Source organism: Siniperca chuatsi, linkage group LG14 (assembly GCF_020085105.1).
Source record: "Siniperca chuatsi isolate FFG_IHB_CAS linkage group LG14, ASM2008510v1, whole genome shotgun sequence".
Lineage (NCBI taxonomy): Eukaryota > Metazoa > Chordata > Actinopteri > Centrarchiformes > Sinipercidae > Siniperca > Siniperca chuatsi.
The window spans coordinates 19,703,324-19,720,606 of NC_058055.1; the positions used below are offsets into that span (position 1 = coordinate 19,703,324).

The 17,283-nt window shown below is 38.2% G+C and overlaps 2 protein-coding genes across 6 annotated transcripts; both read right to left on the minus strand.

Moving 5' to 3' along the window:
- Positions 1-286: 286 nt before the first annotated feature.
- LOC122888710 lies at positions 287-5,297 on the minus strand. The gene is made up of 7 exons (XM_044223458.1): positions 5,224-5,297; positions 4,852-4,913; positions 4,206-4,529; positions 3,026-3,349; positions 2,280-2,405; positions 1,715-1,850; positions 287-965 (listed from the first exon to the last, which is right to left on the minus strand). Exons 2-6 carry the CDS (start codon positions 4,904-4,906, stop codon positions 1,789-1,791), a joined length of 891 nt encoding a protein of 296 aa, XP_044079393.1. The 5' UTR covers positions 4,907-4,913; positions 5,224-5,297; the 3' UTR covers positions 287-965; positions 1,715-1,788.
- Positions 5,298-7,835: 2,538 nt separating this feature from the next.
- On the minus strand, positions 7,836-14,949 carry LOC122888724 (sodium-dependent phosphate transport protein 2A-like). 5 transcript variants are annotated; one of them, XM_044223492.1, is made up of 13 exons: positions 14,746-14,949; positions 14,283-14,427; positions 13,910-14,053; positions 13,635-13,746; positions 13,354-13,549; positions 12,614-12,703; positions 12,291-12,342; positions 11,819-11,986; positions 11,565-11,681; positions 10,744-10,868; positions 9,226-9,338; positions 8,772-9,055; positions 7,836-8,563 (listed from the first exon to the last, which is right to left on the minus strand). In XM_044223492.1, the coding sequence occupies exons 2-13, from the start codon at positions 14,416-14,418 to the stop codon at positions 8,253-8,255; spliced, it is 1,848 nt and encodes a 615-aa protein (XP_044079427.1). In that variant the 5' UTR covers positions 14,419-14,427; positions 14,746-14,949; the 3' UTR covers positions 7,836-8,252. The 5 variants fall into 5 exon arrangements, 3 of the variants coding, with proteins under 3 accessions (XP_044079427.1, XP_044079426.1, XP_044079428.1); XM_044223491.1 differs by having other exon boundaries at positions 12,608-12,703; XR_006380769.1 differs by having other exon boundaries at positions 8,422-8,563; positions 8,772-8,862; positions 12,608-12,703.
- Between the last annotated feature and the right edge of the window lie 2,334 nt (positions 14,950-17,283).

Below are 17,283 nucleotides of genomic sequence, written 5' to 3' on the forward strand. Positions count from 1 at the left end.
AAGCAGCAGTAGCTGTAAAAGTAATGGTAACTCAAGTAGTGGTAGTGGCAATAATGATGTAAGTATCTGTGATAGTTTGGTTATCGTTAGTATCATAGTGCTTAGCAAAGCAAAGCGCTGCTTCAGGCATTGAAGTTTGTAGGACAAACACCATTATTTTACCATGCCTTTGGTTTTGGTGGAATGATGTCTCAGAATGTAGAAGAATGAAGGAGGAAATCAAAACCACAAGTTACAACTGTAACAAGTTATACTTCACAATGACACAAAAAGCAAACTGGCCTTAGGTCAGTATTGTTATATTCATCCTTAAAAAATACAATATTTCTCTCTGAAATGTATAGTGTAGTATACAGTAGCATTACGTGTAATTACAGTAAAGTAAAGTAGAACCTCAAAATTACAGTACTTGATTTAATGTAGTTACTTTCTGGTTACATGTGAGGACCTTTGATTCTGATCTGATTCTGATTGGCTCCACCTTGTGGTCACATAATGATCACTACATTGCTTGGAGCTCATACTTGAAATCGCTCAAAGCGAAATTCCAAATTCCGTTTCCAAAACCAGGAAACGTAGAGTAGAGCACTTCCCTACTTGTGACTGTCAATAGCCAGATGTTTTGAAAAGCTACTAAGCGTGGTCGGAAGTCACATGAGAAAACGTTGATTTGTGAAAGATATGATTGGCGGTGTCTTCCTGCCCGATCGGTACTGCACATGTGGAACTCTCAACAGAGATGAGAAGGAAGCGAGATGACTCACTCGTCAGCTCCTTCCATTCATCCATTTTGTCATGCATCAGATTTGTGTATGCTGGGCCGCTCGGAAGTTGCCTCTGGGCAAGATGTGGCCCGCGGGCCGCTAGTTGAGGAGGTCTGGTATAGGATATCCCCCCTGATGGAGTCTAGACACTGGTGGTTGTGGTGGATGTGATGAGGAGTGGACTTCTGAGCTCAACCTGCACTGGATGTGATAAACCGGAGGTGAGCGGGGTGGAGGAGGGGCACATTGATTCCCCCACTGAAATGACAGCGAGCTGAGAGGAGAATAGATTTGACAGCAGCAATATGATTGGCTGATGAAAGACAAATTCTGGTTGGTTAACTGAAAAAGTAGATGCCCATGTCTGCTGATTAGGGAAAGCAGACAGAGAGAGAGAGAGATGTGAATGAATGAGGCATAAAGATAGTCTTCCTGATTGAACTTATGCTGAGCTTCATTAGAGTGAAAAGGAAATCTGATGATTGTGTTGATCATTAGCATCATTAGCAAGTATTTTAATAGATGTCCATCCATCCATCCATCCATCCATCTTCTTCCGCTGAAAGCAAATCCATGAAGGCTTAAAAATCAAATTTCATAATTTCAAAAGTGAAGCCGACAAATCAAAAGAAAATAAAAACTTAATTTACTGGGAGAATGGTCTATTGCAATATTGACTGATAAACTGCTCAGTTGAGAATGTCATCTTTGGAAATACCTGGAAAAGTAAAAAAAATATTACAACAAATCATTGTGTAATTTAAAAGATTTCCTCACAGACAATCGTAGATGCTCAGGTTGGTAACAATGTATGGCTGCTTGGTGAATGACTTCTCCTTCTGAGATATTCTAACAAGAGATGCCTTAGATTCAGAAAGACTTTTCTGGTTCCTTCCATCAGATGTGAGATTTGTGAAAAAAATGATGAGGCTAAATTTAAATTAGATTACCTGAACATAACTGGAGGTGTATTTATAATTTTACAATGTGATGTGGAAATTGGTGGAGTCTGTGTTGTTTCAGCCTATTCATTTAATATCCTCTTTTGAGTAAGACGGTGTAGTCCCTCATTCGTCCAGGAGTGTTCTATCATAGAAAAGGTTTCAGTCATAGTCATCTGGACACTGTTTTCAGAATCAAGACGTTTCAGCTCCCATCCTGAAGTCATTTCTTCACAATTGAGAATGACTTCCGGAGACTTTGAGACACTTCATTAACGTGCTAATGGGATATTGTGATTTTGAAGAACAAGAAAACAGACAATTTCCCAGTCAATGGAAAGGATGATGCACATGGCTTCAGTTAGCGGAAGACATTACAGTGAAACTAACTGTGTGTGTGCCATAGTTTCTTCAAAAATCTTTCTCATTATTCTCCATCTACATAAAAAATGCTGATATTTTGAAACCACCTCAAACCATGCATAACAAACAGAGCTAACAACAATATATCAAGACAGAAAACCAAAAAAGGATGATAGCAGCAGTAGCTACCATAGAAATGATATTCTCTTACCTTCTTTAACAGTCATGAGTCTTGTTTTCTTATGTACACGGCAGATACAGAGACACAAAGCCAAAAGAAGTAGCGTGACAACACCAGCTCTCACAGCTGCAGCAACAGGGAAGTGAGAAGTAACAGCTAGAAAACAAACAAATATCAGAACACAATAGATACTAGAATGATGCAGACATTTGTTTCTCAAGCCTCAATATTCACTGAAAAAACTGAACAAATCTGGAAACGTTGCTTCTAAAGCTTTCCCATCTAGATGGAAAATTAGCAAAATACCTCATGTGGAGGAATAAGCCAGCTAAGTCAAAACAAAGGCAATCATGAGAGTGACTGCAGGTTAGGTACAGTACAGTGGTTGTAGTACTGACAACATCATGTTGGACTGAGAAGGTTATTAAATTCCTGACCCAAAGAATGAGACCACATATCTGAACGTGAGCTTTTCCAAGGGGGGGGGGCTAATATCTGGCATTATGTTAAACACTACAACAATGTGGTTAAACAGCTGCTACTCGACACGAGAGGAGCTTGTTTGGGCATTTCGTAAGATGTCCTCCACATCACTGTCCTCACTGAGGTAATTTGGATTGCAAGGAAGATTTGGTTGGCTTCTCTGTCACTGCAACTCTGATCCAGATATGCGGCTAAAAACATTTAAGTTTATTTGTAACAAAAATAAGTGAAATAAGCTAATATCCAGCAAAATAAGCAAAAATGAGGATTTCATCATTCTTTAAACACTGTACCTTTGCAGCTTTTAAGATGAATAACTGTTTCATCTCTGCTGACATTGTTCCAAGCACGACACATCACGTTTCCTGTCAGCTGACCCTGTAAGCTGATGGTAACAGTTGAAACACTGGGTTTGTCTTGTTCAGGTTTACTCCCAGCCAGTGACTGCATGTTTGCTGTCCAGCTGCTCAGGGACTGGCTGTGGCCTGTGGTCTGCATCAATAAGAGACCGTCCAAAGTCAAAATGAACTCTACTCCGTCTCCCTCAGAGGAGCAGCTGATGTTCATCTGTTCTGGTGACAAACACATCTGAGACACAGCTGGCTTTGACACTGGAGCTGGAAGACAAACATACAGTATCTACAAAATGCAACGTGAAATCCACTGCCAACTCTGGTAATTAAGGAGCCATCATCTATTCCAATTCCTATTTAGATTTTTTTAGTAACCATTCAATTTTTTTCATCAGAAGGAGAGCTATGTGTGTAGCAATTCATGACTAAACTTAATATAAAACAATATGGTATGAACGTTTGAGAATGTGGAATGAAACGTATTGCTTCAAACCCGACAGTGACAACACACTTTTGTCATCTTTTGTTTCAGATATGTAATGTTAGCTTAACACATAGGTCAGAGGTAGGTGATGATGAAATTCACAATCACAAAATAAGAATACAGTACTTTGTGCATTAATGACATAAAGTTATAGAATAGACGTTTAATGAAATACAGTCATTATATTTCTTTCCTGGGCCGTTCTGGTAGTCCAGTGGCCAAAGAAGCCTGTCAGTGGAGATCTTTTGTTGCCTGTAATTTCTCCTCTTCCCTGTCTCTTTCTACTGTGCTGTCTAGTCAAAGCAAAATGGTACATTTATAATGAACACATATTTCTCATTAAGTTGGATCTATCAATAGTAAAGGCGTATTAATAGGCACCTTATTAAAATACAAATGTACACACTTATTTTATACAGAAAAGTCCAAGGTGAAGGCGATGTGTACCTTTTTGTCCAATCAATATTCTATTTTATTCCATATTTTCATGTGTCATTTAATATTTAATTAGCCAAGTTTAAAATGTCTTCTTTAATTCCTGTTTCAGATATACAATACATTTTTTCATCCACAATTGGTATTCAATGTTGGTTGTAGTATTTTTTCAGAAAACCTTTTTTTTGTTTTTTTACCTACCTTGTATTTCTAGATGCACATTCACTTCTTTCAGTAAAGTACCGTTAGATCCAAATTCTTCCAACCGGTAATCTCCAGAGTGTCTCTTCATTGCGTTACCTAGCTTGAATGTTCCATTGGTGAAGAGTTCAGACTGATTCATATATTCCTCATGCTGAGTCACTATCTGATTTTTAACTATTTTTAAAATAATGTATTTATTATCCTTTTTCAACTTAACCTCTGTATTTGCTGTATTTGGCAGATGAAACATCAACAGCTGTCCCACGGCTCCAAAACACTGCCGAGCTCCAGTAGGTTCAGAGAAACGGCATTCAGTAGACCCTAAAAAACAAACATTTAAAATACAGATGAGAATTATTTCTTGTTATTTGTGTCATTGGGCAAAAGGAAATAAAACAAGACCAATTCATCATTATATCATTATATCATATTTTTATATTATTATATTTTCCTGCCAAAATCATACTTGGAAAATGTAAATAAATGTAAATGTAAATAAACATTAAATCTATTTTTAACTGTATTTCTAAATTGTGATTGTCTTTGTAAACTTTTCTGCTTGACTTCCAATGTTGAAGCAATTTTTTTTTACTGAATTATTGTCTATAATATATTGTCCATAATGTTAACTGCAGTAACATACCTTTTGCCAGAGCTGTAGTTGCCAGAGCGGTCATGATCATGTAGCTGGAAATCATTGTTTTTCTGTTGTAACACATAAATCAAATGTCATTTTAGATGTTACATTGTATTTCTCTTCAGTTTTATTTATATACTATAAAATGACCAAATTTAAGATTAGTTGTTAGTTCGAGTAAATTCAAAAGTCGAGTTGAATAAAAATAAAGCCTGAACAATATGAATAGCATGTATGGAGTAGCTTTTTTTCATAGTCACACTGTTTCAAAAATAATTTATATCCTCTACAAACTATAAAATAATGAAAACATACTACAACGTTTCTGCTCATTTAGCTAATCTCAGAACAAGATTATAATTCAAAACTGTCACTCACCCCCTTCACAATGGTGTGATGTCTTTGTGTCTGTGTAAGGCTGACCTGTGAATTTTCCACTGGCAGAAGACTGGTTTATGCTCCCTTGTCTTGTTGTGTGATAATTATCAAGGAAGTGGTTACTGTGTTGTTACCCACAACTTGCCTGTAAACAAAGTGCTCACATTCACTGCTTTGGCAGTACTCAGATAACTAATAAGACTGCTGACATAAACTATGGTTTCTTAAACTTGAAACAATGGTGCAATATACTGTAAGTATTTGGTGCAGATTTTCTACTGTCTTGACATTTCAACATTTCTAAATGATCGTGATGTGTGAGATGTTCCAGTCTGAAAGGCAGCACTTTCCTAAAAAATAACCCGTAAGTGTGTATTATCAGCTACCATGAAACAGATTTAAATTATAGGCCATAACCTGAAGACACACATTTTATAACGTAATTTATGTGTGTGATTTTTACATGTATTACACACACACAGAAGTAGCCACTTGGCGGGTCTTGCAGTGATGAGTTGATTGACACTCAATGTTGGTGGAAACTTAAAAGGATTCACCCATGAAACTGAAGGACTACTGCACACTAGAGAAGGCATAGCTGAAACATAGTGTATAATAAGTATATTTTGCACTTTGAATGTTGAGTTTGGCCTCCGAGCTACTTCGTGAAGTGGTTGTGGTGACATGCTACATCTTAGCATCACTATGAAACTGTTATAGTTACTGCACATTTAAAGTTTCTCAGCACCATATTCCCTTTAGAAAAACTACAGTATGATTAGTCAGGGGACACACTTAACAAAATACAGGGTTATCATACTGACCTCTAAAGCTGATTACTGTTTTTGAACCTCTTGTATCAGTTTTTACATTAAGTAATAACCAAGATTTACTTTATTTATTCAAGTAGTGCAGGGCTAACGTAAACACTATGCTGAGATTAAATTGGTGCAATTAAACACAGTTGTTTTGGAAAATTAAGTCACACCAGCATACGTTTCTTACAGTTTTTCTCATTGTAAGAGATAATTACAACATGTGTTTTTGCTATGCACATTTCTGTATAGCCAAAAGAAAACCACTGCACCACTAAACTTTCACACAGACAACACAGGTAATGTGAAATTAAACCATGTGTGAGACGGTACTTTGTTCTTAAATACACTGAGAGCAATGTGAGATTCACAAGCTACTTTTTTATAGCCATGTAGAAATAACCACTGCCGCAGTACATCTGCAGAACACTGAAAGCTGAATCCTTTCCTTTGTCAAACGAGCACCCTTATAATGTCCCTTACTATACTGTATACATTATAGTCAAATTTATTGCTCATGCGCAGATGGTACTAGTTTCTCTAAAAAAAAAAATTACTATTAAAGGACACAGCTTATCACACCATTTCTAATGTCATAAGTATTTAAATGCACATTTAACGCATTGATACAGAAACTACAATTGATGGCAGGAGAAGTCACCCTCCACATTTTAAAAACGAAATGCTTCCAACACCCACGCATAAAAATCTGCCATTTGTCATTTATTTTGTAAACACATTGTAGATTGAAGATGTGAGGTTTTGTATTCCTGCAAAGGACACATGAAAAAATAAACACTTCCTGCCTCTCAGTGTACTGCCACACTTTCTATTTAAAAATCATATACTACATATTACTTCGAAAAAATCAGCATAAAAAAATCAGGCATTAATGAACAGCAGGAATAATGAGCAAATGTTTTAGCATACTTTTCAACATAGATTTATTTTATTAAAAAAACACATTCTCATAAGAAAAACAACATCAAAGCAATGTAATATATATATATATATATATATATATATATATACACTGTCCAGGGTGTACCCTGCCTAAGGCCCAAAGTCACTGGGATAGGCTCCAGTCACCCGCGACCCCTAACGGGACCAAGCGGTAGAAAATGGATGGATATATATATATAGAGAGAGAGAGAGAGAGAGAGAGAGAGAGAGAGAGAGAGATGACAGAGGTCTTGAGTTTCCATTTCAGCTGCAGACATAACTACTGCCCAAAAAGCCTCCAGCTGTGAATGTGTTTACTCTGTAACACTAAACCACAGTTTATTTCCCTTAATGTACCTGTATACATTTTAAGGTGACTTATTTGTGGCGCACATAGTACCAGTTTCTCTGACAAATGCTATTTGAAGGACCTTGCTTAGGATCCTATTTTTAGTGTCATAGCAAGTATTTAAATGCAGTTCATAAAGGTATAGGCACGGGAACTACAACTGATGAGGAGAGAAGTTGCCACAAGTCACTTCACATTTTAAAAACCAAATTGTTCCAACACCTACACATGGAGACCTACTATTGTTTTATTATTCACCTTACTATGTTGTAAACACATTGTGAACCTGCCTGATGATGAGAGGCGTTGTATTTCTTCAAAGAAATAATTTTAAAACCATAACTTTCAGTACCAACATCTGCATCACTAAAATTTCTCACAGGAAACATGTGACAGTAAGTGAAATTAAACCATGTGTGAGACTGGTAGTTAAAAACCACAGCTTTTTTGTGGTCAGCAACATTTAAAGCAATGTTAAACTTCAAACAATCCGTTGGTACATTAAACATCTTTGTTCATTTTTATTTTGCTAAAGTTGCAACTGAAAGGAAGGTACTGCAATACTCTCAAATATACTGTATATAACAAGTTATCACAGTTAGGATTCACAGAGTCCTCTTGCATCAGTTGTGTAAAATAAAAGCCAACCTGTTAATAATTATCTCTCTGTATGCTGGTAAGAAACCAGCATGCTATTTATTAACTATTCATACCTTACTCATCTAAAAGCAGACCACCTGCCCTACATTTACAGTAGCTCATCTCACACTTCAATGAGTTTATGCAACCAGTTACAAATCCCCTGACTATTACAGTTATGTTTTTTTCAGCACACAATTGTAAAAATTATTTCAGTGGTGAGCTCCATACAGGTCTTTAAATTCATGCAAAGTCTGGCACACCGTAGACACAAGATAGTAGCACTACAAGTGAGTGCTGCTTAATTGAGTGCCCTGATTGTTTAAGTTTGTGTTTTTCTTTATGGACCACACTGCAGCCAAGTTAAATACGTTGTTCTCTGAAGACACATTGGTTGCTGTGTTGTCTCTGTGGTTTTCCTCATTGCATTGTAGTTCACACCATCCAGGTTTATCCAGTCCTCTTTGTTTCTGCCAGCTCTTATCAATTTCCTGTCCGTCCCCACTCTTCGATTTCTCTCTGACTTTTCGCACAGGGTTTACAGTAATGCCCTCCAGTGATGTAACTGGACCATCATTTCCCTTGCAACTCCAACCTAGGAACAAAACACCAAGGAGAGGGTCAGACTTTCAGGAACAGCAACCAGGAAGAGGTAAATCAGTGTCATAATGCAAACAACTGAAAGTAAGGTGGTTGAGTTTGTATCACAATAGTAGCTGAAAGGAAGCAGATAGAAATGTGTTAAATCATACAGTTAATTCATTCAGATCATTTAATTGAAAAGTCTCACTTAAGATATTTACCTCTTCCCTGCCTGCACCACAGGGTCACCCTGGTGATGAAGTCATCAAGGGGCTGCAGCGAGGTCACCCAAACAGGAAGAAAGTCCCAGTTCTGCAGTGTAAGTGGCAAACAATCAGGTCTGTGTGCCTGGAGCATGTTTACTGTTGCACCAGATATAATCACAGCAAAGACTGGTACACCAATCCCGGTCATCACCTTCCACCCGGCTATGGAGAGGGCAAACACGAGGGATGGGAGTAGCACGAAGCAGAGGAGGAGGTACAAAACAGCAAAACAGCGGTACCTGTGTATGTGTGAGTTATGTTAGTTTTTCCTTTCTTAAATTTGTTGTAGAGTTTTAAAAGTAAAAAAGTTTCTATTTTTTTTCAGTAATCGAATATTTAGATTTCCCTTGACGGTTCAGCTACCATCTTTAGATATTTTGTTTGTTGTGAGTAAAACCAGAAACTATACCTGGCAGTGCAGTTGCCAAGGGCACAGGCCATACGTATGGGTAAGCGGGTGGCTGGTATGGGATACCACAGCAGGATACCAAGGAGGTTAAAGAAGAAATGACATAAAGCAACCTGAAACAAAACAGGAGGTAAGAATAAAAGATGCCAACATAAAGTGAGACAAAGAGAAAACTATAGAAAAGTGAGTCAAACAGGGCGAGTTGTAAAAACTTTAGAAAGAGGTAGAACCTATACAACAGAAGATACAAAAATGGAAAATGAGAGAAAAGCAGCATGAAGCTTATGTTCAGTCATATCATTGTCTCTTTACTTTCACAAGTTACAGAATAATCCATAGAAAGCAAGCATATGCACAAGTGTGTGCCCATTAAAATATGGGATTTGATTACAAATTCCAATAAACACATGAATATACGTCAAAGAAATGAAAAATGCCTATTGTAATTTCCAAGAGCCCAAGGTGACATCTTCAGATGTCTTGTTTTGTCTGACCAACAGTCTAAAACCCACAGATATTTAATTTTCATAGTAATTTTCAAAGTAAGTAAGTTCTCAGATTTGAGAAGCTGGAACTTCCAAATATTTGGCATTTATGCTTGAAAAATTAATCGATTATCAAAATAGCTTTCAGTCGACTAATTGACTAATTGTTTCAGCTCTAGTTTCAATTATATTGAAAACTTATAAAAGCCTAAATATTTAGTGTGTGAAAAAAACTTAGTTGGACTGGTCTTTAATGGGCTATAGCTAAACGACTAATAGAGCATTGCCTGCTGGTTACTAAGACCAAGTCGCTTTTCATGTGGCTTCTGTAACGCTAGATGCTTACTTTGTGTCAACTGTATCACTAGGTTGTTGCTAGGTGGCTGTGATGTTTTGGGTGTTTGGCAGGGCATGGGTTGCTATGGTGTTCTGAGTGGTGACTGCTAGGGTAGTACCAAATGCTTTGTAGGTGGTAATGGGGTGTTTCTGGCAGCTGCTACTTTGACATTACTAAGTGGTTGTCAGGTGGTTCCTATGTGCTTTTGTGTAGTTGCTAGGGTGCTGTTAGGTGGTTATTAGTTTGTTTGGAGTAGTTGCTATGGTGATTATGCGTGGTTGGTAGGTGGTTGCCAAGGGTATATGGGGCTGCTCATAAGGTGACTTTGCAAATGTGTTTACACAGCACTAATAATTCTAGTTGCACTGCAGTACTAGCAGCTGTAATGCTGCTAGAGAAAGAGAGAAACATGAAGTAAAACTGAGCTTGAATGCTTTGGTACTTGAGAAACTAGTTTTGAATGTGTCAGCACCATGGAGAGAGACAACTAGATTACATTTGATGTTTTGCCCTCCAGTGTATTAATGACAGAAGTAACGACAGGCAAGATTTTTTTTCTTTCTCTGTCTCTGTATATGCTGTGTGTGTGTGTGTGTGTGTGTGTGTGTGTGTGTGTGTGTGTGTGTGTGCGCGTGATTGTATGTATGTGCGCATGTGCAAGTGCGCATGTGTGTGTGTGTGTGTGTGTGCGTATACCTGTGTGGCAGCAGCTAGCTTATCTCCCGGACTAGCCAGGGCTGCCAATGTAGCTGTTGTAGTGGTTCCAAGGTTGGACCCCAGGGTTAAAGGGTAGGCTCTTTCAATACTGATCACACCAATCCCTGAGGGTTCGTAGTATAATTAACAATGGGAACAATGGCTCTATTTTTGCCTTTGACAAAATCTAGATTGTTGTAATTCAAATTCAATTTAAAACACAAAACACTAAATAAAAGAAACAAAGCAAGAGGACGAGACACAAGCTGAACATAAAAAAGACATGATGTCAATGGGTAACCTAGCTTTCATGGATGTTGTTACAAAGTCTAGGGGTCAAAGACAAACGCTAAGTCATGCTTCAGGTTTAGCATAGACAATGGAACCAGTAATACCCATCTATTGCTGGACTTTAAGGAACCAAAAGTTGTTAGAGGGCAGAAAATATCTAAAACACACATGTTTGCTAGAGCATGCATTCTAAACTTAAACCTGAATGCACATTAACCCATGGGGACTTGTGTCACTGTGGGGACAAAAGTTGAGGTCAACATGGGTAGAGACTGCTTTTTGAGGGTTAAGACTTGGTTTTAGGGTACAGGTTACAATTAGGTTAAGGTAAGGGTAAGGGTTAAGGTTAGGCATTTAGTTGTGATGGTTATGGTTGGGCTAAGGAGCTAGGGAAAGCATTATGTCAATGACTGTGAAACAAGTGTGTGTGTGTGTGTGTGTGTGTGTGTGTGTGTGTGTGTGTGTGTGTGTGTGTGTGTGTGTGTGTGTGTGTGTGTGTGTGTGTGTGTGTGTGTGTGCGTGTGTGTTACCTATGAGAGGAGTGATGGCAGAGGTGAAGACAGAACTACTCTGAACCAAAAAGGTCATGCCTGCTCCCACTAAAAGAGCCAGATAACCTGCCAGCCAGGTAAAAGGGTAGGGGTAATCTACAGGACAAGACAAAAAAAGACCAGAGAGGGAATATTAAGAAAATTAAAATTCAATTTAAGATAAAATTTTAGGTTAGGATAATTGAAGCTATGAGTTTAGCTGAGATGTATTTAGGATAAGGATTATATATTACCTGTATTGACAACTTTATTAATAGCACTGGCCACCTGGCCCTTCAGCAGGGAGTTGAGCAGTTTAACCAGCAGTATCAGACAGCTGCACAGCACCAACAGAGAGCAAGACAGGAGGATCAGACCTATGGCCAAGTCTGACAAAGAGCAGTCCACAAAGAGATGACTACCTGGGCAGTGAGGCAGAGATGTAACGTCATGAGGATTTCTTGGAGAAAACAAGATTGATTGAGAGAGATACAAAATTTAACTACCAAGATTAAAGGAAGGAAAGTTACTCTCTGAGAACAACTTAAAAAATGTCAAACTTAGTAATCATTGTGATTCATTTACAGTGCATGTTGATGATTGATGCACAAGTTAAATCTAGTGATTAAAACACTAGTAGGGAAAATGAATGAGAGAGGAGAGATGTTATTCAATCACAGCTTAAAAACTTAAAATTAATATTTAAAAACTGACAAAATGGCATACATTTCTGTGTATGTTCTGAAAGGTTGTGTGTTCCCCAGGATGTTTCATTGTCCTGTCAGCAATGATAAACAGGAGTGCAGACTGAGGCAAAGAGATGGTGGGACAATTTCAAAATATAACATATGTAGCCGTAACATTAGTAATTTAGTACACTTGTAGTTTTTCACATTCAATATATGAGCATGACAAACCTGGTCTCATAAAATGTTGTAAAATGAGCACAGTGTTTTATAGCAAACTAAAAGTGAGACAAATATGTCACCCAATAAATGGGATACAAGTAGAAACAAGCAGCAACTCAATGGGATACATCGTACCATTACCTTCACTGTTTGACACCATTGTTTCACCAGACTCTTGTTCTTCACACTCTGGTCTCCTGTAGCGATGGCTGTAATGACTGACCGATCCAGCTACGCAGAGAGAGAGTCTTGTTATGACATTATTATTAGGGATGGTAATATTACCTTGCCGGCTCTTTGTACGAGTTTTTGTTTGGTAACCAACTTGTAAGTTTGGGCTAAGACAGTTGGTTCTCACCATAAACTATAACACCTCTGTGTCTATTAATGAGGTGTACACAATGTCTAACTGTGAAAGGTGTTTGTAAAGGGCCTCACTGCCATTTTTCGACTTGAATTTTATTGCTCCAAAGCTGCTTTTTTCCTGCTGTCTGACTTTTTTTTCTTGTGCCCCAGCATCATTGCCTCGTTCATTCCTGCTGCTGTCTGCAGTTAAACTGATGTAGAATAATTATGCTAAATCAGTTTAATGGGTAACCTTTTGATGTAGAATAATTATGCAAAATCTATTTAATAGGTGACGTTTTTGTGAGAGGCCTCTTTTGCTCGATTTTCTCTACTTGGTTGGGGTGTGCAAATTCCATTTAACGCCAGTTTTTCAATTTAAAATGGAGTATATAGTGTTTGCTATTAAAGCTTATCCATTCTAAAGATCAACTGTTGATTACTTCCTATGGACTGTTCGCTTCACAAGTCGTGCTTTCTATGTCTCAGAGAAAGAAAGTGTTTCCTGTGCTTATGGAAATATGCAGACACGGTACCTGGATAATCATTTTAGTGAACGGCTCAGTGAGGACTTTAAGAAGTTCAGGAGCTTCTTCTCCAGTACTGAGCTGTAGTGTGTCGACTACGGCCTGTGACAGTCGCCTCAACAGGCCACTCACAGCCTCCAGAGGGAGAAGCACAGAGACAGACAACCAGTTAAAACAGTCGTGGACTGTAGCTCCAGCAAATGCCCTGGAATAAACACGATTTCAGATGTTATTTTTTAAAATAAAAATACCTATAAACATATACACGGCACATACACACACAGCTGTACCTTTCAAACTCATCTCTCTCCCCAGCCTGCATTAGAGCAACAATGGTACTGGTGACTGATGTTCCGATGTTGGAGCCCATGATAATAGGAATGGCTGACTGAACATCCAGTACTGTACAGAAAGAAATAATAGGACAAAATTTGTATATATAACTTCAGATTGATTAGTTGAACAGGAGATATGTGGTATTCTGTTGTTTTCTCAAAGTGCTGGTGTTACACGTTTAAGTATCAGTAATTAACATTGTTGAAGAATTGTTAATACTTTAACTCACAACCAGAAGAGACAAGGCTGACTATGATCGAGGTAGAGGTAGAGGAGCTCTGGACTAACACTGTCACCAGTATTCCCACCACCAGACCTGCCACTGGGTTAGACAGGATGGCATTTTCCTGGAAGATATCTCCTGCTACCCTGCCTGGAAGGGAAAGACAAAGAGACAGACCAGGGGACAGCTTTGATATTTAAACTCAAGCTTAGCATCCATACTAGTAAATAAAACATACAATTACATGTCTATGATACTACGTATGTTGCTATGTTTTATGATGTATCTAAATGACAATTTGAATTACTGTGAGTACTGCCAAGTTGAAAGGTTGATGAGGATAATGTTGATGAAGGATGGTGATGATGAAACAGCTTACCTCCAGCTAGTTGGAAAGCGGAGCTTAAAATGTCAAGGGAGCACACAAAGAGGTACAGGAGCAGAAAGAGAAGCGGGATTTTGCAGAGAGCAGATACCGCTGTTTTCACTCGCTCTGTTTTCGACTGAGTGTCCATGGTAAGATCCTGGAGGGCATCAATTATGGGAATTAATAGTGATTAGTACCTGTAGTAAGGGTACTGATAGTATTTATATAAGCAGCAGCAGAGGTTAGAACTGTAGTGATAGTAGTAATAGTGGTGGTGTTTTGTTTTGTTATTTAATGATTTATGCTACCACTACAAAATACTCCTGAAAGATTTCAGTAACACATTACCAAGCAATTTATATTAAACTAATGCAGGGTGGTCATATACTTCACTGTGTATCAGTGCAACAAAGAGTAAAGATCTGTGCTGCTTCAAGCACATATAGTAGTTTGTACAAATACTATTTCAACATACCTTGGGTTTTGATGAAATGGTGCCTCTGCTTCAGAAAGTGAATGCTGTCTTAAAGTGCAGCTGATAGCAAGAAATAAAGAGACAAAAACATAGCATTTGTGAAAAAACATGAGTAAAACAACTACTTTTTACCTCATACACTACTTTTTTATAGTTACAGAAAAGGGAAAAGAGACAGAATGAGACATGAAGATGAGAAAGAGAGGGAAGAGAGAAAAGGCAGAAAAAGAAAGGGAGGGGCTACTGTCTAGTGTAGATTAACTCATGTTAGTAGAGCATGGATGACTGGTGGTATAATGGAAAGCCAAGACTCTCTTCCTCATCCTTTGTTTCTTTCAATCCCTCTTTGTCTTCAGCTATAAACTATGGGGAGCCATTTCATTCAAAACCACCCAAACTGTACATCACCTATCCAGTTACCAGATACCACCTATCCAGTCATCCTGCGCCGCAACCCAGTTGGACAGCGCACGCCACCCAGTAGACAGCGCGCGCCACAGAGCTGGATAACGCCCGTATTGGGAGAAATTAGTCTTCAGGCGTTTCTGCCAGAAAATCTTCAGGAAGTCAGGTGATGTAGTATAAAGAGCAATAAAGTCTATGATTCATTCAACCTTTCATTTTTTTAAAAACCTGAAAATAAGTCAACTAAGTCTGTTAACTGGATAGGTGGTGTACAGTTTGGTTGGGTGTTCAAATGAAATGGCTCTCCATAATAAACCATCTGTTTACACCATGTGGTTTCAGTTTGATATTCTCTTTGCTGCTTAAAAAAAAAAACTTTGTATAAATTAAATTGTTCTAACAATTTCAATCTTCAAATAGTAAATATTATGTATGTGAATGATCTTTATCATGGTCACAATAGAAGTTATTGCAGGTGAAATCATACAATTGTTTATACATTTAAATTGTGTAAGCTTTTATTCTTTGCAGTGACACGGAGAGGTAAGTTATATAACTCTTGAATAACTTATTTAATCTATGCATCAGTGGTTTGGAAAAGTGCGCAGTAATGAACTGCATTAGATTGTTTGATTGAAACAGTGGAATCGTCAAAATAATTACATTTCCTTTTGGCTGATTTTCATTTGTGTTTGAAGCCATAAAATAATCTACTGAGATTACTGGCATAGTACATAGGGCATAGTCAAAAATGTACTGTTCACAGACTGTAGATAAGACACATTCGCAGGGAGCCATCATAGAAGACAGTAGAAGTACAAACAAGACAATTCTGCGATTATGAATGATTATGATGAAAACACAACCGTCCTGGGTCATTGGGGACATTTCCAGCAGATTGTCAACTTCCTGCTCTGTGCCAGCACTATCCCCAATGGAACCAGAGTTTTATCCATCATCTTCGTAGCTGACATTCCCAGTCACCACTGCATGGTTCCTGAGGCCAACCTAACCCAAGACTGGCTCAATGTTATCATCCCAATAAAAGTATATCAGTGCACAATTTCCTAAGGTACTTAAAACATTTCTTTGGTACCAGTAAATTTCCACTGACATTATTATTCTTTATAGTATGGTATTTCCACAACCTGGCTCTTGGGCCATGACAAATGTGGGAGACATACCATTTGGTTTAACCAAAGTAATGTATTTAACAAAAGCAAATTAATTAAATACATGGAAGTGGAACTTTTCTCCTGTGGACTGTTATGACTTGACATTAATTTAGACTTTATTTACAGATTTTGTCAAGCAACTTGCGCTACAGTCATCATATTTAGGCTTACAACACTTTTTATGTGCTTTTGATCAAATTTGTAGTTTGAGGATTCTCTCTTATGCTTCCTGTTTAGTCAATTTATAAGTCAGCTCTACATAAAAGTGGTATGGCCACATATAAGGGTCAAACATCCAAGGTGACAATCAATGTCACATGTTGAGCTGTTGTCTACAGCTAATTGTTGTCACATTATAATATCCTTGCATGCTGTTTTTGTGTTCTTATCATGTGAATTAAATTGCAAACAAAGTGTTACCAATAAAGGTTGTGTCATTTTATCCATCAGGTGGTGAATGTGAAACAGGAGCTGAGCAGGTGCAGCAGGTACACACTGAATGTGGTCATTAATTTCTCTGCTCAGGGATTCATTCCTGTCAGAGACGTCGACCACAGTGACCTGGAGCAGGAGGACTGTGTGGACGGGGGGAGCTACAGCAGAGACATCTACCAATCTTCCTTATACTCTGAGGTGAGAGCCAACTACATGGCTACTTTCATGCTGGGTACATATAAACACCTCCTGCTGTAACTATTGGCACAATATTTGCTCTACATCACATTTATCAAATAAACCGTTGATACTTTCATGTCCCTCTCTTTGTATTTCTCTCTGCAGGAACGGAGATCTTGACTGGCAATGGTCCTGTTCTCATCACTGGATGTGTGTCTGTGTTATGCCATTGGCTACATGATGCTGCCTCTCATTGCTTAGCTACTGTATTAAGTGACTGGAAATCTCTCCTGTTGGCTATCTCTCTGCCTGGCCTGCTTTACGTCCCCCTCTGGTGGTGGGT